Genomic DNA, 20,808 nt, shown 5'->3' on the forward strand with positions numbered 1-20,808 from the left:
TGCTGCTATTAAATGGTTTCAAGACAGACGAACTTTAACTGTAATTTCATAAGGCTACATTGACTCGCTTTTTTTTTGGTAGATGACATCAGCTTTGCAAACTCAGTAGCAATTAAAAATTAAAGGGACTCTGACTTGGTTTCATTTGTGCCGCCCTATATATGGACACCTCCAAAACTGATGTAAACGATCACAAAGATTATGCAAATACTAAACATTAGTTTGCTTTACTTAATTCATTACCCCGTTTAATTCCTGTGCAAAAAAGAAACCCCGATAAAAAAGCCTAAAAATGCGCCAAAAATGAGCCAGAACCCAAACTTCTGCTTGGAAAGTATAGAAATAAGCCAAATATAGAGATAAACATGCCAGGGGAGTTGGTGAGGCAAACTGTACTTTTTTAGCGAACCAACTGGTTTCTACTCTGTCCAGCCGCCTCCCGAAGCCTGGTAGAGGCTAGTCTGGTGGTAGGAGTCTATCCCGTCAGTCATGTTTGTAATCAAGGGTCACCGAAAGTTCAACCACGCTGGGGTTGCCCGGAAGTTGCCCGGCACTCAGGACTGACACAAATCTGCGACAACTACACTGCCTTAGATCCTTGTATTCGACTAGTTTGATCTAGAAGGTTTAATCTCCTTGGTTTGGCAAAATCTTCTGATGGCGTCGGCAGTGTTCAGGCAATGTTTCCACCGTGACTCGGCTGGTTTCTTGTGGTGCGAAGGAGTTCGGGTGAAGTCACTCCAGGAAGACCTGTCAAGAAGACTTCCACGCCCCTCGTGCAGCCCTTTTTACCTGTACAGCCTCGCACAGGTGCGCCACAACGTCTCAAGGTACAAGGAAGCGCTCAAGACGTTGCCGAACCCGCACATCTTGGGATATTCTCTCAAGGCGAACGGGAACTTGGAGATCTTGAAGGAGCTGAGAGGCATGGGGTGCGGGGCGGTGACCGTTAGTGGGAACGAGATCAGGCTGGCTCTGGCAGCGGGGTTCAAGCCGGACAGTATTGTGTACAACGGTAACGGCAAACAGGTAAGGGTTTAACCCCCATTAAGAACCCCTGAAAGGTTCTATTTAAACAGTACTTCGAGATGTTATACTAAACTGAGAGCTTCTCTAAAGTACTAGAGTATCCTACACATTACACAAGCATTACTTTACCGTGAGTGAAAGGCAACAAGGTTGAGTTGTATACTATTAGGAAGCTGGTGTTGACACATGTCTTTAATGCCGACGTTAGAGCAACAGAATACTAGTTACCGTCTGGAATGGATCTAAAAGCCTGTATCTGCAGGATTGGGAGTTAGAGCTGGCTGTGAAAGTGAACTGTCTAATCAACGTGGACTCGGACTTCGACTTGCGCCATGTACGGAGCGCTGCCGAGGCCGTCCGCCAGAGGGCGCGCGTGCTCATCAGAATCAATCCCGACATCGATCCTGTAAGTAATACTTTATGAAGTACTTCATTGATACAGAGATAACATTTGATAACATTTTGATAAAGAGACTGCATTGTTAACACAAGAGTATACTGTACTGTTCTATTTCTGTAAAATAATGAAACTAATAATAGAAATATAGTCACATCATTTTTAACCTCCCTGGGCAAATCAACAATGCAATATTATAAGAGTCTTATAACAAATATCATAACACAGATGAAAGGAGGGCTGGATGGTTGTCTAGCTTGATGTGGCAAAATGTTGACAACATTACCTGGTGAAAACAAGGCAATTAAATTTCAGTTGTTTTCTTTTGTAGTTTGTGCATACATGTATTTGGATTTTGAACAATCATGCTGTCATTTAGCAATTCATATCATGAATTTTCCTCTCCAGAAAGTGCATCCCTATAACTCCACTGGTCTGGCCAGCAGTAAGTTTGGTCTGGAGTGCAGCCAGCTGCCTGGTCTGCTGCAGCAGGTGCGCAGGTGGCCGGAACAGCTGCAGCTGGTGGGACTGCACTGCCACCTGGGGTCCACCATCACAGATGTCTCTCTGTTCAGGTCAGGCCTGCATTCCTGTAAAACTTGTACGTAACTCAGGAGACCAGTTAACCCCAAAAAAGTTATCACTTTCCCACTACCAAGGTAGCCTTTAATTTGGATGTTAGTTGTATTGGTGGAATGCAGGGCTCTAGCCAGCACCCGTTTCCCATCAATTGCAGGAACTTTGTGACGTGTTATGGAAAAACTTTTAAAACCAATTTGTCAACCATGATGTACAAAATTGAAAGAAAATCTTGGGTAAAAATGTAAAAACATCCAATCACTCTAAACCTTTCTCTAAATCTGTATTGCAGGGATGTAGTTTCTGTAGTGTCTGCTGAGATGGCATCAGTCAGGTCTCAGGGCTTCAACGATCTGCAGTACCTCAACATGGGAGGGGGACTGGGCATCAACTATCTACGACAGGTGGGTCAATCATTCTTCTTGCCTCAATGCACGGTTTAGCATCAGTTGTTCCCCGTCTTCCGACGGTTAGACGTGCTCGCACACCTTTGCTGAGGCTTGATGATAGTCCGCCATTTGCCTCTATCTTCAGGGTTGGACAAGTTTTCAAAAATCCACTTGCCGTATCGGGCAAGTACCTGGTCATTTCCACTTGCCCGAACCAACTTTTCACTTGCCCAAAATTTGATGCATTTCTATGCATTTTACTAGCAGGAAGGAAATTATTTTATTATAATAGAGTTTATAATGTTGGATGCTTTATTTATCAAAATCGTTTGAAACTTGGTCGAAATACGGCAGGGGCTATACTTTGCATCCAAAAAATATACTTGCCCAATCGGGCAAGTCCAGGGGGATATTTACTTGCCCGAACAGTACTTTTACTTGCCCTGGGCAAGTGGGCAATGGGACTTGTCCAACCCTGATCTTGTGGGTTGATGTTATGAGTGTTGAGGTCCTCCTTGCCATTGTCAATCCATCTCTTTTTGGTCAACCTCGTGGGTTTTGGCCTTCCACATCCAGTGTGATGATCTTGCTAGGCCACTTCTCACTTTCCATTCTGAATTTCAACTTGTGACAATTTTAGCTTTGTTGTTTCAGGAAGACAGTAACAACCCCTCCCCAGGTGACTTGGTATCTTCCATCCGTGATGCGCTGACAGACAAAAACATCTGCCTCATCTTGGAGCCTGGACGGTCCATCATAGGGGATGCCGCCATCTTGGTCACCAAGGTCATAGGGGTCAAGAGTAATGGAGAGAAAAGGTGCTAAGAAAAAGCAGATTCTTACAATGAAATTAGATTATCTACCTTTGAAAAAAAATTAAAATTGCTTGGCATACTTAGAAACAGTGCATGTAGCTGATATTTTTAATCTAACTGTTGATGAAACAAGTCTTTTGCCCCATGCACTCTTGCACACTAGTGGAGGCAGTAAAAGTTACATGTACTTGAAAAAAAAAAAGGACAATTGCCTGCCATACAATCTTGTGTACCATTCCGGCTTCTTCGTATACCTTTGTCTCAGTAAAAAAATAAGTGACAGGAAACCCCCCCAAAAATCAGAGCAATTCTAAACCTCACTGGTTGGACCTAACAGTTCTTGTGTCCCGTGGTGATGTTACAGATTTGTGGTGACAGATGGGTCCATGACAGAAGTGATCCGACCCAGTCTGTACTCAGCCTACCACCACATCCAGCTCACAGAACCCTCACAGGTGAGATGGTAACCTCACACCATAGCACACCGGGGCATGCCCCTTCTCTCCATTTAACGTCCTATTCGAGGGACGTCGCTAACTGAAACTACATGTACCAGGTACTCATTTTCAACTGTGTGAAGTGAGGAAAGTCATGTACCTTTCCCAAAGTTACAAAATCAGTCAGTGGAACGATGACAGGAACTTGGTTCTAAGGCAAACACACCAGTACGCCATGCAATGCCACGATGTTACGCTGTACTATACTATCCGACTGATGAGGATACATGTACTATATATTGGTACATTTCAGGCAGAAGACCACACAGAACAGGTGTGTGACATTGTGGGACCAGTGTGCGAGTGTGGAGACTTTCTGGGGAAAGACCGGACCATACCAACCCCCCATGAGGGGTGTGGGCTGGCAGTGTTTGATGTTGGTGCCTACTGTTCATCCATGGCATCCAACTACAACATGAGGGTGGGTACAATCTCTTGCCATAACTTTTCCTGTTCAATAAAGACAGGCTAGAAAAAGGTAAAATAGGTAAAAAAAATAGAAAGAAAAAGGTGAACGAAAGGGGTGGTGACTATGGAGTATCAAAAATATACATCGTTATTTGCAGCAGGCTTCAACTCTGGAAATCAGAGGTTGTTGTGATGTACATCTGGGGTTTCTTCATGTACATACTAGTACTAGCATTGAATCATTCTAGCAAACAAGCTAATTTGCATGATTATGACACTTGGCATGTCTGTACAGATCCGTCCAGCTGAGGTCCTGGTGGACAGGTCGACCTGGCGGGTCATCCGACGGCCGGAGACACTGGACGACATGACCAGAGGGTACACTGGTCTGACTCAGGACAGCTTCACCATTCACGACTGACCAATACCTCAATTCTCCTTTCCTTTAGTGCCTCACTTAGCCAATCATTTAACAGGGCATTATATAAACTTTTTGCACCAAAAATTAATATACATGTATCTTTGATAGAAATCTTAGTGTGATTGTAATTTACTTCCACTTTTCAACAAATTTGTGCAATTATCTCAAATTCTGACATTTACATGTATGGTAGGTAAATTCAGACATTTACATGTATGGTATGGTAGGTAAAACAGCCCGCATGATATGAGGCTGAATGTAAAAAAACATTGCTGACAGCTGTGTTGATTCAACTTAGCCTCTACCAGGCTTCGGGAGGGAACCGTAAAGAGTGGAAGAAATTGGCTAGAGATAACATTCTATGGGATTTGGTACGCAAGAGCTGTACTTTCTACCAGACCAACTCCCCTGGCATGTTATCTCTCTATTTGGCCAATTGCTACTCTTTTCAGCAGCCTCCCGAAGCCTGGTAGAGGCTAGGTTCAACTTACTTTGTAAGGAAATAACCAGAAAATCACCGAATGATGATGATGACTCATTTCTGCACAGCAATGGAAAGACACGAGACCCTCTGCACTATTTTACAAGCACTTTAATTGACACTTGTAGACCTGTATACACGTAGTAACCAGTCTAAAAGTGAACAAGACAAACCCATTGCCTTAGTGTGGGGCCTTACTGCTGTACATGTTGTAAGCACAACCTGAACTCAGTCAAATCATGGGAATCAAAGGTTCTTAGATCTACAGCTACTTTGAGATTTGTTGTACATACGTATTCACCATGACAAGCGTTCATAAAACGTTTGGACGATACAATAATGACTAATAAAAAGGGAAGAACAATGAGATAGAAGCAACTCTCTAGCTCATTTGTGACAGTTTATACATTCATTAAATAAGGAATCCAGCAACAAAACTGCACTAGTTTCAGGACACTTTTTTTTTCAACTCAACAGTATTGTTTACCCATTTCTGCTACACTGAAGTAACAAGAAATAAACTCACAACCAGTCACATCCCTTTCTACGTGTATTTTTCTTCCAGCTTCAAAATCGGTCAGTGTTGTAAAGATAGTAAGACAACTAGAAATCTGTTGTTCATGCGATAGTCCAACAATCAGTTAATGTACTAACTCCCTTTTCCCCTCCTTCCTAGCCTCTCTCAGTATATCTCTCCCACTAGTACAGAAAACAGTCAGTACATCAATCCACACTGCTCCTTAGAATTACTACCAACATCTGCCTCCAAGAACGTTTTCCCCAGTTCCTTGTGTACCTCTCCTCACACTTACATGCTGTTGCTGACGAGCGTACAAGGTAGACTGAGTAGATTTTGGATGTAACATACGAAAACATCCAAGTAACACCTTGTGACATAGACTAACCACTGAAACTTCTCTTTTTTGTTTGAACGAAAGTTGCCTTTCAACGTTTACAGCGACATAGTGGGAACACACACTGTGTTTTTTTTGGATGAATATCAAGTTAGACACACAATACCCTGAAAACATCCCGCATATACATATTTCCAAGCTGAAAGGGAAAGAGACTGTCTGTAGCCCAGACAGTAAATTGTGTTGATTAGCAACAAAGATTCATTTTCTGGGGAGAGAAAAAGAGACACAAAAGGCTGAACAGAACAATCTCTTCTCACAAGCAAGGGCAAAGGAGTTATGCGGCTGTTCAATAATCTGCAGAGCTAGACTTTATACACAAACGAAGCGGATTGCTATCATTTATAGGACTCTGTTGGACTCTACATACGCTTGCCCTTGCTCGGTAAAAAGAATGGTTTATACCTTTCGAGTTAGGAGTAACTTTCTTTTTGATTTTGAACGTTTTGTTTGGGGTGCAAGAGGGAGAGTGCCACGTCCCCTGCCAGAGTTGTGCATGAACAATTCTGCACAATCCCGGCCACTGCTCCAGTCACAAACCTGCAAATATTTTTTCTTCTTTTTTTTTAAACCTTTTTTTTTTAATATTCCCTATCCCTCTTCCTCTATGCTGATACACAACCCACGAAGCTTTCTACAGGATGAACTTGCCCAGAATAAAGCCGAGAATAAGTGCAGCGAGTAGATAAAGTACAGGCGGGATGGCACTGCGCTGGGCTACGGGTGCAAACTCTGTCGTGAACGTCTGGTTGTCTGACGGTGTGGCCTTGCGCTGGCGCAATCCGTCATCCTGAGAACAACAAAAGGGAAACAAACGTGACGTCAATAACATTAAAAAAAGGTGCCACAAGTACTTGAATGGCGTACAGCTGACATTCAATTAGTGAGAGGGTGTGACAGAGACAATTACACATATGACAATGGAAAGCTGAAAGATATGCCCAGCATACGACATACATGACAAGGTGTAACTTTGAAACACATAATGATTCCACAAAGTTGAAGGGAAAACTCCAAACCACATGCATAATACTAAGTTTAAAAAGTTCTACAATATCCATGTCATTCTAAAAACTTTGCTGAAGCTAACTTCACTTTTAAAACCAAAGTTATAGACTTTTGGGATACAAACATGTAGCAAGTATTCTAACTCCAATGTCTAACTAAAAAAATATATATCTAAGGCAAAAATGATGTATTTCCTTGGTTCTTGAATATTTTATAGTAAAAATTTAGCAGGAGGTCAAGATGAAAACAGAGGGCTGGGAGGGAAACTGTGTATCATGGCACAGATTCCCCCCAGACTCTGTTTTTATGTTGATCTTAAAGTTCAGCACTATTTGGCTAATATCAAGAACAGAAAAAAATGAGCCTAAATACTCAGTATTCCCATGCATTCTTTTACATTTCTGTACACTTATGCACATATGAATTCAGAACCCAAACCTTCCTGACACCACAGTTATTTTGTGAATACGCCAAAAGACCTTACAAAGTGGCAGCATAAGACGAGCATTTAAGGCAAGGGAAGGGGGGCAACAATCTGCAGCATAGACGTAAGGAGCTGACGGGCAAAATTAACGTACAAAGTCCAAAACAAACAAGGGCACGGGAAGGTGGCAAGGAGACAACAACGAATGATGATGATGATGAAATGACAAAGAGACTTTCCAGAGATCCAGCGGAAACTTAACGGACATTAGGGATGGGATAAACGAAAGAAAGATTGCGGAAACCGTCAGCGTAGCCGGTTGTAGACGTTCCGTGGGAAACACACCTTGATTTGTGCATTCTCGGCCTGAAGTTTGGACACCTCAGCCTGGAGCCGTCGGCACTCGTCCAACACTTTCTTCATGTCACTATCGCTCGCAGACGAACCCACATTAACCGCTTTCACTGCCACTGTGGCCTCCTGGGACAGCAAAGCACAGGGATCCACTCAAATACTGTCTTCAACTTCAGCACCAAGGTACACCAAAACTCATACTTACACCCTTCTTGACTGCAACTTTACATACACATATACATGTATTTACCTTGATAGCCACTTTAACCTGAAGAGTTGACACCATACATACGTAAGAAATATTACATGATACAAGGATGCAGACAAAATCATCAGGTGACTTGACTTAAGAGTGCATGTAGTAGTGGTAGCCCTACTTGTAGTCCATATAGAAAGGGATAATGTATAACACAACCATACATCAGTATTGCTTGACTTCCAATGATAAACTCTTTTCACTCAATGCCCAGTTGATTGTTCGAGATTAACGCCACGAGATGACAGAAACAATGTTCACCACAAATTTGTCCATAAAAGATCTCATCTTGACTCAAATAAAATCATGACTGAGATTGTGCTGAACACATTTTTCCTTGCAACAACAAATCAGTGAAACAAACTTTAAAGATCAATTGTATACGTTTTTCTGATTCATTGACATTGACACAAGTTTTCAAAGCCCGAAATACTTTGAGCACCCGACTACAATCACCGGGTCACGAACAGAAATGCTAACCATCCTCCTACAAGATTTAGAACCAAATGTCACAAAACATTACTCCACAATTCAAATTCAGATAGCCCTTGCCACCTTAGGAAAACTTAGACACAACTATAGACAAGGTGTACTAACCTGACCTGCTAAACCATTACCAGGCAACATAACACAGACCTTTTACCACCTTATTTATGAACTTTATATATAAGAAAATGGGAAAAAAAAAACTGTCTACAATTTAACCTGCCTCTCTTCTTCTTAAATGTGATTATAACGTAAACTTTTCATGATGGAAAACTCTGTACTCCCTCATGCATTCAAAACCTAAAAAATCTTATTGCTGTCACTTCCAACATCCCCCCTCCAAAAAAAGATGAACCTATTAAAATGTTAATCACCTACATTTGTAGGTCCCTGTACTAAATGTCATCTTCATATATTATCATTTAAAAAAAAATAAAAACCTACATCATCTACAGTATTTGCTGCCATAACTGCACATAGCACAACCTACACACACACAAGTTAGATGGGGTCACAATTAATTCTTTTGAAATGTAAGATGACTACAAGTAGGAACCACGGGTAGCGGTTAGTCAGCCTAACCTTTGTGTTTTTCAAGGTTGCCCAGGATACAACCAAGGACACATGCATAAAAATTTTCATCAGGATGGTACTAGTAAGTCACAGAATAAAGATACTCTTTTTTTCATAACCAGGTTTATTCAGCCGAACTTGCGTTTGGGAAAGCAAACGACACCTGTGTTGTGCAGTGAACCAGTCAGATTTGCCCTGAGGAAGGTGAAAGACACTCACTGAAACGTCGGCTGAATAAACCATGTGGTTGTGTAAGAAAGAGTCTCTTTATTCAACCATGGACACAAACCGTTCTTGATCTTTTGAACCAACACGAGGAAAAATTGCTCTGTGCATTCATTCCCAAACTTAAAGTCAGATTTCATCAGACCAACTCACTTCTGATGAGAGTGTAAAACTAACTTTGTATAAACCAAATAGATTTTTCAATTAAGTGTTCAACCAAATGTTCAAGAACTGTGTGACCTGTTTTCAAGTAAGACAGAGGAGCTTTCCTTCAAAAGATAATTCCCAATGCCCCTTACCTGTGTTACTGGCCTCTTGGCCTCCGGAGAAGGCTTGGGGATGTTGGGCTTGACAGGTGGTACTGCCGCCACCTCTTTGGCTTCCTTAGCAGCATCCAAATCATTCTGAAACAACACAGACTACTCCACTTAGAAACAAGTAACACTACCCCCTATGCCTTTCCATGAACACCTGAGACTTGCTGCAATAGGGCCTAGGCAATTTAATAATGTGTTTCTGGTTTCAGTCTAGAAAACACTAGGGTTGGTAGGTTGGGATTTTCTTTTAAAGACAAATCCAACAAATACCCCGGTAACAATGCATCGGGACAGTCAAAAGGACCTGTCCACCTTGTGGACAAATATTTAATCTGATTTACTAAAGAAAAAATGCATTAAAAGACATTTCAGACTCTAGAGAGTTTGACTTTAGATGTCATATCAACAATTTTATAGCCTTACTAGCGGTCAATCAAAAAAAGGCTAGGGACTAGGGAACGTTTTTTTCGGTAGGGTTGGTCGGGAAACCAGAAACACACCTTTTTTCCTAGGCCTAACCAAATGTACCATGAGTAGTTTCACAGCATAACAACATTCAAAATGAGGTTTTCCATGATTAGTTTCTGTTTTACTTGTTAGCAAAAACTCTGCACCACTCCTTCCTGCAGAACAGGGCAGTTAAAAGGTAACAAACACTGGTTAATAGTTGTATGTCTCTGTCCTTCCAAGCATTTTTACATTTCTACAAAGACATCAGACATATATGATGTTACATCTTAAAGGAAGATCTGCACAATTGACACATTCTGAACAAATCTGCATGCTTTAACGGAAAAAACAGCAACTGTACATGAAATTTAGAAACAGTCACTAGTTAAGGAAGTATAAAACAAATTCCATGCCCACATGTAAACAAACTGTCCACAACTGAGATTCTTCCAAAGTTCAGATTATCTGTGAAACAAGGTTACATCTGGCATGCTTGACAGACACACAAAACGACAGGTTGTTAGTAACATGTACAAGACAGGTGATGAAACATGCAGGGTGTGAAAATAAAATAATTTCTATTTCCCACCCTGCATGTAATTTTAACCTTTAGCATGCTTTCATTTTATGTGTATATCAGCTTCCAACTAATTTACTTTTGGCAGCAAATTCGAGAACTTCTGGTGACGATGCCAATATGATTTAATTTAAAGTCTACCATTTTTTTTTTGGCAAGATTCTAAACGTTCTTACGTCACATAGTGGTAAGATAAAGCACTGCATGCTAAAGATAAAATTATAACACACAGCATTCACAAAACACACAACATTCCAAACATGATGAAAGCATGTTGAGATTTTTCTTTATCAGTAGCACACAAAAGTGTTGCATTTGTCAAAGAGCGGGGTTTGATTCTTGGAAGTCTTTTTAAAAAAAAAAAACAATCTTTCAGCTGCTATTTATGTTCAACATACTTTAGTTCTAACTAACTCCCTAGTAGTACAGATACATGCATGCATTTCCCCTACAATTTTACAGTCTAATATGAAGATTAATAATCATGCTGGCTTGTATATTACAAGTGCCTCAAGAACAGTTTCCATTTCCTTTTTTGAAAACACTTTAAACAGATGACAGAAACAGCTGACTTGAAACAAGATTGTTGCATGTCAACAGCAATTCACATTGACAACAAGAGAACTGTTTACTGCGTTGCTATTCTTTACAAATGAAAAGAAACAGGCTGAGGACTCTTGGAAGACAAATGCAACACTTTTGACTTTCTCAACAAACATGAAAAGGACTTCTGGTAGTTACAGAGTCAGTCCAAACCATTCGGGTTGCTCAAGGATGCCACCTGGACAGAAATATTTACTTTAATTGGTCTCACGGGCACTCTTTTAATGATTGACGGCGCGGACACAGATTTGCGAGGCGGTGGGGTGCTGCTTTCCAACTTGAATACATTGGTCTTCCCCTTAGCCAGAGCCTAAGAAAAAAAAGGCAACACACACACACATAGACCAGAAGAAACTTAGTTACTGCTGTGTTGCAGTTGAAAGAAAAATGAAGCAAAAATAAAAATGAAATATAAACGATAAGCAAAATTAAACTTGGTAATGTAAGAAAGAGTGGACAAAACAAACAAAGGACAACTTTCTTTCTCAAAGAGCACACCTTCACAGAAGACTCATTCACACACTCATAACACACCACTCAACTTCACATTACTTTGTGCAAACTTCAGACATTTGGTCCATGTCATCTTTCAAAAACAACATTTTAGGAAATATCTTGAGATACTACTTTGTTTCAAGATCTTTTATTATCCAAATTTTTTTATAAGTCAAATCATACATCTGTTTCAAAATGCACTTTTAAAAAGTGCCTTAATTTTTGATGACAGTTTGCACAGTTACAAACAATAAAGACAAAGCAGTATGTTATATGAGGGCAGACATAATATCATATGGAGATTTGGGAGAATCTCAGCTAGTGGACTTGTTGCCATGGAGACAGGTTGCCATGGAGATATCCCAGCTGAAACAAATTCTGGACAATAAGGTACAACCCACAAACACACATGTCAATTTCAACATATTTCTGGTGTCCTCTTTTTTTCTGTTCAATTTGAAAAAAAATTACAACTCGATAAATTTGTCCCATACATTTCAGTTCCTAAAAGAGTCCATTGTCATTGTACCAAAAAAGAGTTGCAGATCTGAAATTGCCTGTGTTATTGTTATATATACATAGACATACAGTCAGACTTGCCCAAGTGACCACCTCTATAAGCTGGTCATCTGGCAATAACAACATAATTTTTGCTGTGATTTTCTTTTCTCTTGTTTGCCATGCTTTTTATGTACGAAGACCACTTTTCCTTGGTACCATGGGTGGTCATCTTAGACAAGTTTGACTGTACTAGAGTAGTCAATTGGTGGGTAATTAATTATATGAAGGATTTCATGGTTGATTGTTGTACTGACCTGTAGGGCCTCTGGAGGAAGCTCAAACACACACTTCAGCTTAGAGTCCATCAGCTGGGTCTGGTCTGCATCTTTCCACTGCAACAACCAATCACACAACAGCATGTCCATCACATGATTTACAACAGCCTATCAGGGAAGAGCTGATCAACCAGATAGTTGCTTTTCATATGACAATGCCCTAAACACTTTAGAGCGTGTCACTCAATGTTGAACACAAACTAGGCACTACAAGGGAAAAGGGTACTAGTATTAAGTAAGCTTTAAACCACAGCAGCCTTGTATCTTTTAAACAAATAAACCAGTAATTATCAAAAGTTTCCCTGTGTCTTGAAGAATATGTTACTATGGTGTGATGACAGGCAACCACAAAAAGTGCAGTAAAGATCAAGTATTCATGTTTTAATAGAAGGTATTGAAAAGCTTCCAGGCTAAGGTGTTTAGCCTGGCATGTGTCCACTAACGTGTCCATGGATTACTCTCCTGTGTAACAGATCAGTCCAACAGCATGCCTGATTAAGCACCCTGGGTGTGGCCTTGCCATATATGGCATCAGCTGGGCTGACCCCCGTGACCCAGCCCTGCCACGTGAACTTGCCCATTTCTGGCATGCTCTTCGCTTCTCGTTCCAACATTCCGCAGTCCCCGCGCTACGTCATTCTGGCCGGGGCAGCCACGTAATGCTCCTAACATTGAAGTCTGGCCAACTTTGTACCACAGAACTTTGACCTAGGTCAGCTTACCACCCGACTTCTGATAACAATGCCCTTAATGCTACAAGGATTTTATAAGAAGTGGCTGATTGCCATAACCAGCAGAGGTTGTACGTTCTGCCCCCCCCCCATACCCCACCACCACCATAGGATTATGAAATCAGAAAGTCAAAGTTCAAGAGATGAGTTCAAGCGGACAGTTTTCTGACAGTTCAACCTCCATGACACATCAAACATTAGGAATGGCTTTTCTACAGCTAGATTTAGAATAGAATATAAATGTGAATGTTCTGTCTGCATGTACTATTTTGTGTAACAATTTCCAAATTAACAATGCTGTTAATGATAGGTAAGCAAGGAACTTATACATTATGTGCTTTATTTTCCTAAGCTACATTTCTACTTTTACCAGTGCCTGTCCTACAAATACTTGCCACAGTACAACCAACCACAACCATCTGGAGTATTGCATTCATGAGATTTTCCAATATTTCATGCAACATCCTTTGATTGAAACCACTTATATTTTTGCTTCTGGCGGCTTGACAGTACAGATATAGAACTTTGTGCAATCTTATACGATACTGCTACAAGTCATTGACTCCTAGGTTCTTGTTTTGGCACTATTACAACTCTTTCACCTTCAATGGACTTTCCACAACTGATGGCGAGTGCCACTTATATCAGGATGTGCAATGTTACACTTGGCAGCCTGCTATTGCTATACAAGGCAATCACTTGATTGGGTACAGGTTTTATATGACACTTGGAGAAGGGATTTCAACTTCAACTTTGCCTTGCTGGATTGTGCTGGACCATACATTGAGATTATCTTGAAATTTTGCTACCTAAAAGTAAACCATTGCAAGTCTATCAAGAGAAGTTGTAATATGCCCAGTGAACAGGCCTTGCTTATTTTGCATTGCTTATAAATACAGTACTGTAAATGCAAAAAGCAGGTAAAATTTGCTGTCCTTTTATGGGACATTTACTATATAAGCATTAACCTTCTGCTAACACTATAGGATTGTACAGCTGTGCTAATCTCTAAGCAGATGTTGGGAGGAATGATTGTGATCATTGCACCTTTCAGGGGTATTACTATTAGTTCTGGAAAATGGTCAAAAAAAATATCATGATCTTTCCTCCCAACATCAAGGCTGTCTCAAATAGTAACATGACTTTCCTCACCATTTTGTCACTTACCATATTGACCATCGTCTCGTTGTCGATGCCCCCCTCGGGCGCAAACATGGACTGGACCATGAACTTGTGCTTGTTCTTCTCCTGGGGGTCGTAGTCAAACGGCTGGAGCATCACTGGAGAAAACAAAAACAAAACAACAAATCACTTAGACATACATGTAATATGGGAACTCACAGTTACTTGACAGCTTTTGTAGTTCCATAATGGAGAAACTAGTCAAAGATATTCAGGCCTGGGGAAAAAATTTCCTTAGCAGTGACTCCTTGCAGAGAAGGAAGTATTGCAGTTAGCTTAGTATTTTATCATGATGCTGATTACATCTAAACAAAAGGAATAATAAACTAACAGAATAAAGAATAAATGATACTCATTATTGCTTTCTGTGATACCGACCTGCTCTTAAATCAAAAACAGGTCTTCTATCGAAAATTCGAAATCGATACACGAACGAATTTCCTAGCACGAAGTCAATTTTGTTTATCGAAGTTGACCCGTCACCAATCATTGGAAAGTAATCCTGCTAGATCTAGCATGAGCCTACAAGAATATCAATAAAAGATATTGTACTTCTACACTCCCGCAGGCAAAGGCATCGACTGGTCTGTTATTGAGCAGGCTTTGTTTGACATTACCGCCTAGAGGCGAGTGATGAGGCAGGCATAGATTTTTAATTACTAGGCGGGTAAAACATAATCCATGTAATTCAGGCTGTGTTGTATCTTGTGCAATGGGAGGCTGGGCAGATATTTAACAGTACTGGTGGTAAAGTGTGTAATAAACAGGTTTGAAGAGGTTGATTTATACTTATAGGGTATCTGTTATGCAACTTCTGTCATTGAAATACTGGGTGCATATGCATCTTAGTGCAGGTAAAATTGGGGCTGTGCAGGTATTTCTGCATGAGATTTAGACAGTAATGCTTCTAACAACATAAACATGCAAATTTGACACATTGAAAAAGCTTGTCCTTGTCGTTTTTTGCTGTCCAGACGTGGTCCTTACATTGGTGTGGCCTCTGAATATGCATTAGGACCAGGAGAAGATAGATTCACTCATACACAGACTGGCCATTCCAACTAGCCAGGCTTCAATTACGAGGTGTTCAAACACTTTGCGACCCTACTGGAGCGAGAGGACTTTCTATTGATTGTCTCAGTGATGGATATTGGACTCAACCAATGTTTACATCCACAGCATTTGTGCAGCCAGACCATTTCTACTGGATAAAACTGTGCACGACGACTTTTATTTTTACATCCTATTTTATTGCACCTTGATCAAAAACGATGACAGGGTGTCAAATTTCATCCATCTATTGGTCATACATGATGTATAGATCTTAGCTGACTGTAAATGATTTTCTTTTAAAAGTTTTAGAATTACATCTTGTTTAGTATAGTGATGATCAATTTTTATTGTTCAAGTTGAAAAAAAGTTGTACCTGTCATATGTGTCACCTTTGATGACCTACTTACCATGCTAGACATTAATGTGCTTTTACATGTAATTACCATTAGGACAAAAATATTGAATTTCAAGTGATTACTAAAATTGTAAGAGGAGAATTCTTAAGTTATAAATACATTTTGAATTGGATAGTTCAGATATAATCATACAGGTGTTTTTGTAAATTCAACAGTCATTTGTCATTGAGTATAGGAGTATCTATAAGTGGTCAAATTTATTAATACATGACTGGTAGTCATAAATCAAAATGGGACAATTTTTTCTGAAAAATTATGAATTCAGAAGCTATCAATAGAGAGAAACCACATACAACAACAGCATTTTTGTGGTTTAACATGTGATGATCACTGGTAATAAGTTTCTTCCTGGAGCAAAATTCTTCTTTGACAGAAAGAGGTCAGACAACAATTTCCCCATCACCCTTACTGAACTCCTTTAATGGGGCACACGGTGATTAGAGGTGTTGAGGTGCTCTCAATCCTGGATGGAATTCGGACAAGTCAATATCATTTGGGAGAAAGTTGGTCAAGATGCAGAGGACTATGTGACTGTGAGGGTGTGTGGCATTGCTGAGTTGGGTCAACGTTCTTTAGTTGGGTTGACGCAATTTTTGTGCCAATTAAATGTGGTATGGTACCATAGCATTAGCGGATGTTGAATGGTGTGCATATTGCAATTCACAATTTTTTCTGTGGTATTTTTATGTCCACAGTTTTCGCGGTCACTTCTGTACCACAAACTTATTATTACCATAAAGAAATAATTCGCCGTTATATAGTTCTGTGAACATATCCATTATTCTCAGACTGCAAACTTTTTTGCTACCATGAACATGACCTGATTGACAGTATATATGGTACTTGGTGTTTTTGACACTTGGACAGTATTTATGACCGATGCATTTCTTTCTTCAAACTTGCTAATTTAAAAGATTGTTTTCTAACAATGTTACCTTTCTTTCAAAGGGCAACCTGCAAACCTTGATAAAATGTACAACTACTACTAGCTGTTTTTTCAATATCTTCCCCCATCCTTAAATCTTCACATTTTGATTGATTAATGATGACTTGTTAAGTGGTTTTCCTTGTAGTTAGCAATGAAAAGCCGACCTGACAGGAACATTTCCAGGTATTGGCAATCAAAGTGCTGGAGCTTGTTACGATGAAAGCAAACTATGTGTGTTACCCCAAATCTAACAGCGGCCAGCATTCCTAGCTTGTAGCTGTTGACATAGACATCAGAAACCATCGTTAAATATGACATCTCAGAACTAGAGGGTACCCAGTGACACTGCAACTTCTCACCATGATCCAAATACAAAATATTTTTTAAAGGTATTTCAATCAAACCATTAAAAGACTTTGGTTTGCATATCGCCACACACTTTTATGTCGTAAACTGTTTCCTTGGCACATAAACGAGAGCATCACTTCTAGCCTGGGCTAAATTCTTGGACAGTGTCCTGCATTCCACCCATAGCAGCCGTGAATAGCCCTGGGGCACACTGTTAGGCCTGGGCATCTGTCACTTGTGTGTAGCCCCCTGCTTCTGTTCTTAACCGTGATGTAATGTTTGGGTAAATCCCAGTTGACAGGACACAGGAAAAAAAAACTCAAGTCAAAAATCTCAAGTCTGCTCTCGAAATTCTCTTTCTGCCCGACCTACAATGAAATCAGTGATTGTATTTGTTTGGGGTATCTCTCAAGGATGGATTAAAATACCCACCTGCAAGCTGCACTATACAGGCCAAAGAAAATTGGTTGTATGTACAGTACAGATGCTTTCTTAGGAAAATAGATGGAGTAGACAATTTTCTTGGAAACGTTCTCAAAATAAGATCTGATCACGATCGTCTCAGATACTGTCAATCAGGCCTGATGCTGAAATTACTTTTGCCCTTTGGTTTCTTAATGAATCCAAGCAAGTCAACTACAACTATCTTTTAATCTTACTCATTAACAATGATTAATCCGAATTTGAAAATTATTTGCGTGACTTACATGCTATGGGAAAGCATTTAGAAGCTCACCTCTAACTATAGCCACTACTAGTATTTTCCATAATCATAGCAAAAAATGATCCCCCTAATGAAACATGTACAAGTCCATGCTATCTTGGATACACACATTATGTGTTTCAAAAAGACACCAAGAAGGTATAACATCATACCTCCTTGGTGAAATTTAAAACCCCAGATATGATCAGTTTCCTTACCTGATACATTTATGGAAGATGAAGGCTCGACTACCCCACTGTTGGGCCGGACGCAGTATCTCCGCGGAGCTGTGGTCTTGACTTTGAAACATACCCGCTTGTCTGTTGGGTTGTTCAACTTCAAATTTGATGTTACTACTTCAGTGAAAGGTCCTGAAATGGGAAGAAAAAGTTCATGAAAATTATAAACCTTCAAAACTGACTTGTCATTTGACTGTTTGAACTTTAATTCCTAAAAGTTGTCCAAATGCCTTCAAATTCAAGTTTCAGCTGATGCCTCACAGTCTAATTTAAACTTTTGTTACAATTCTGTTTCTGTATAGCCAGTATAACAGCCCCTCGGCGCAACACACCAGCTTCTACCTATGAAAGTGTTACCTTAACCAGAAGATTTCGGATATGCAAAAATGATGTTTCAACAAATGTTATTCCCCCATGAGCACACATCTAACAAAATTGAAGTGGTCCCAAGTACACACTGGAGATAATTTCTTCAATTCCCATACTTAAGTTACAACACCAGAATTAATTGTTTTCTGCACCATCTGGTTCCTTCTGGCAAACCCAGCATATTACTACACCTCTGAGGGACAAGATTTATGTCACAATAGTAATTCACAGCAGTAACTCTTGGCTGTGTAACAATCCATTTCTCGATACGGTTGGGCCACTCCTTTTTTTTTTGTATGAATAAAAAAATCAACACAACATGACAAATTGTCCTATTATATACATGTATTTGAACGGGTCAAGTGAAGGGTACATATATTTGTACAAAGACACATTGTTTGGACCAATGTATGTCAGCCACCTCATTATAGAAAACCTGTTGTAGAAGGGCACAACTACAAATTACAGGGTAGCTGACATTTTTGGGTACCCAATTGCAAGCTCAAAGTAGCTTGTAACATAAACCAGATAGCCCAGTGATCAACTTGGACAAAACCGACTTAGTTATAAAGTTATTCTACAAATTACAAAGCAACAATGACAAAGTAGATTATTGCTAGGGATTGAGGGAGGTGCTTGAATATGTGAACAAACAATTGGTAAGTTAGAATGACACTGAGTAACCTACACATAATGGCCCTGGGCAAAATGTCAAAAAACCTTGTCTGCTGAACTACATCATGTATAAACATCACCATGTTTGTTGCAGCGCAACTACAAAAAAGGCAAGGGGTTTTCTGACTCAACTGTTTTTGCAACCAGCAGCACGTAGACTGGATCAATGTGTGTTATTATTACACTTGTATACATTACCGGTTCCAAAATATTACAAAAATCAGTTCTAAATTCAGTTGTTTAGTTAATACTGTTACTAGATAATCATGCCTCCTCACTTTCCTTATTCCCTGTCATAACAAAACAATGTAATTCTGTCTCCTAAATAAATAGTAATGTGCTCTGACCATATGCACGTCCCATAAAAATAATTTCAGGGCATGTAGTTCCCATCAGTCATATGTGAACGGCTAACTGATTACATCAAACCCTCATTAGCATGTAGCAGGCAGGCAGCTTCTCTCGTCAATATCACTCACCCTCATTACTTATTTAGTGAGCAGAACGTACACCCGCGTCATGCCATAGGCCGTCTAGTCTTTTTGTTGCTAAACGAATCATACTATTCATAGTACTCGTAAAGGTAAAAATCATATTGGGACAGATGTTATCGTCCTGTGTTTAGGTCCTTTGGGACACGTATCTGATATTGTAGGACAAAATAACACAGGGAAGCTGTATGGTAAGAGAAAGGGGGGAGGGGCGCAATGACCATTCCTGACAATAGGAATATTCATGTACAAGATAAAAATTTTGGGTAGGCTTGGTTCCAATGCTGATTTGATTTCCATGGAAATTTAATGGCTTCCCGTTGAGGCAGCAACAGGAATATCAATTGTGACAATAGGGGCGCTCAATGTTAAGTACCTCAAATCCTTCTTTAACTGTAGTACGCTTTTGGTACATGAAGTATAGGTTCAACCGTTGTCTCCACACTTCTTACTGGTCTATTCATAAATTTGGCAAATCTCCACCAGCAAAAGACCTCAGTAAACAACATCATGTGATTCCTCTTATGGCATTATCAGTATCAATATTGCATTAGCCAGTTCAAACCTTTAACAGAGCCAGCCAAACCAACCAGAGATATATTATCAGGCATGATCCTTATCTAAATCCTGGCCTTTTAGTAGTCTTACACGTTCCTAAACCTTTGCCAGGCTACTGACAGTGGTGGTTAAATTTTTGGGCAGTAAAATGCGTACGTGTAGACGTGTCTGTCCTGGAATTAGCGACCGTGCTATATCTTGTCTAAAGGTTAGTCCAGCACACTGACCTAGATGACCTTTGGCCTTAACAAGCTATGTTGTGGTGTACGATTTCGTCTTTAACACACTTAGGGAATCAAAAGTGGTAGAAGACTGACATTACATAATGTAATTATTGGCACAAGTAGGTCTTCTTTCAAACTGGAAATCTCTCATTTTATCTCAAAGAGTCATATGGGGGTTATAATCAACAAAATTTAGGACTAAATCAAGAATTACAAAATTGAAAATTAAGCTGGGAAATTTTCACATGGAAAGCTTCTTGAAGAAGCTTCCTTTTGTGATGTCTTAATTTCTTAAACAAAAGTGCTATTGTTTAGTAATTGGTTCAACTGAACTGTGATAGATACCGTCAGTAATAC

General features: G+C 39.9%; 2 protein-coding genes across 15 annotated transcripts in view; one reads left to right on the forward strand and one right to left on the reverse strand.

Annotated features, from left to right (window-relative positions):
• Positions 1-541: 541 nt before the first annotated feature.
• Positions 542-4,609, forward strand: LOC109482074 (diaminopimelate decarboxylase 1, chloroplastic-like). Its single transcript, XM_019784734.1, has 8 exons — positions 542-1,029; positions 1,292-1,435; positions 1,835-2,001; positions 2,298-2,409; positions 3,049-3,212; positions 3,574-3,664; positions 3,960-4,127; positions 4,410-4,609. Exons 1-8 carry the CDS (start codon positions 658-660, stop codon positions 4,533-4,535), a joined length of 1,344 nt encoding a protein of 447 aa, XP_019640293.1. The 5' UTR covers positions 542-657; the 3' UTR covers positions 4,536-4,609.
• Positions 4,610-5,109: 500 nt separating this feature from the next.
• Positions 5,110-20,808, reverse strand: part of LOC109482026 (vesicle-associated membrane protein-associated protein B/C-like) — a 16,478-nt gene continuing 779 nt past the window's right edge. The window contains exons 2-8 of one of the 14 annotated variants that reach the window (XM_019784668.1): positions 18,114-18,266; positions 14,433-14,545; positions 12,514-12,591; positions 11,400-11,513; positions 9,556-9,660; positions 7,708-7,842; positions 5,110-6,720 (exon numbers count right to left, since the gene is read on the reverse strand). In XM_019784668.1, the coding sequence (XP_019640227.1) occupies positions 6,565-6,720; positions 7,708-7,842; positions 9,556-9,660; positions 11,400-11,513; positions 12,514-12,591; positions 14,433-14,545; positions 18,114-18,266 (854 nt within the window). In that variant the 3' untranslated portion in view covers positions 5,110-6,564. Of the gene's footprint in view, positions 6,721-7,707; positions 7,843-9,555; positions 9,676-11,399; positions 11,514-12,513; positions 12,592-14,417; positions 14,546-18,113; positions 18,267-20,808 lie in introns of all 14 variants that reach the window. The other 13 variants (XM_019784666.1, XM_019784667.1, XM_019784665.1 and 10 more) reach the window with 13 other exon arrangements.

Source organism: Branchiostoma belcheri, unplaced genomic scaffold (genome assembly GCF_001625305.1).
Source record: "Branchiostoma belcheri isolate BF01 breed outbred unplaced genomic scaffold, Haploidv18h27 scaffold59, whole genome shotgun sequence".
NCBI classification, from domain to species: domain Eukaryota; kingdom Metazoa; phylum Chordata; class Leptocardii; order Amphioxiformes; family Branchiostomatidae; genus Branchiostoma; species Branchiostoma belcheri.

What these genes read in the sequence shown, in the direction of transcription:
- LOC109482074 (XM_019784734.1), top strand. Translation starts at nt 658, where the DNA reads ATGGCGTCGGCAGTGTTCAGGCAATGTTTCCACCGTGACTCGGCTGGT. An exon ending in ACAACGGTAACGGCAAACAG is followed by an intron (nt 1,030 to 1,291) that starts GTAAGGGTTTAA and finishes CTGTATCTGCAG; the next exon opens with GATTGGGAGTTAGAGCTGGC. An exon ending in CATCCAACTACAACATGAGG is followed by an intron (nt 4,128 to 4,409) that starts GTGGGTACAATC and finishes ATGTCTGTACAG; the next exon opens with ATCCGTCCAGCTGAGGTCCT.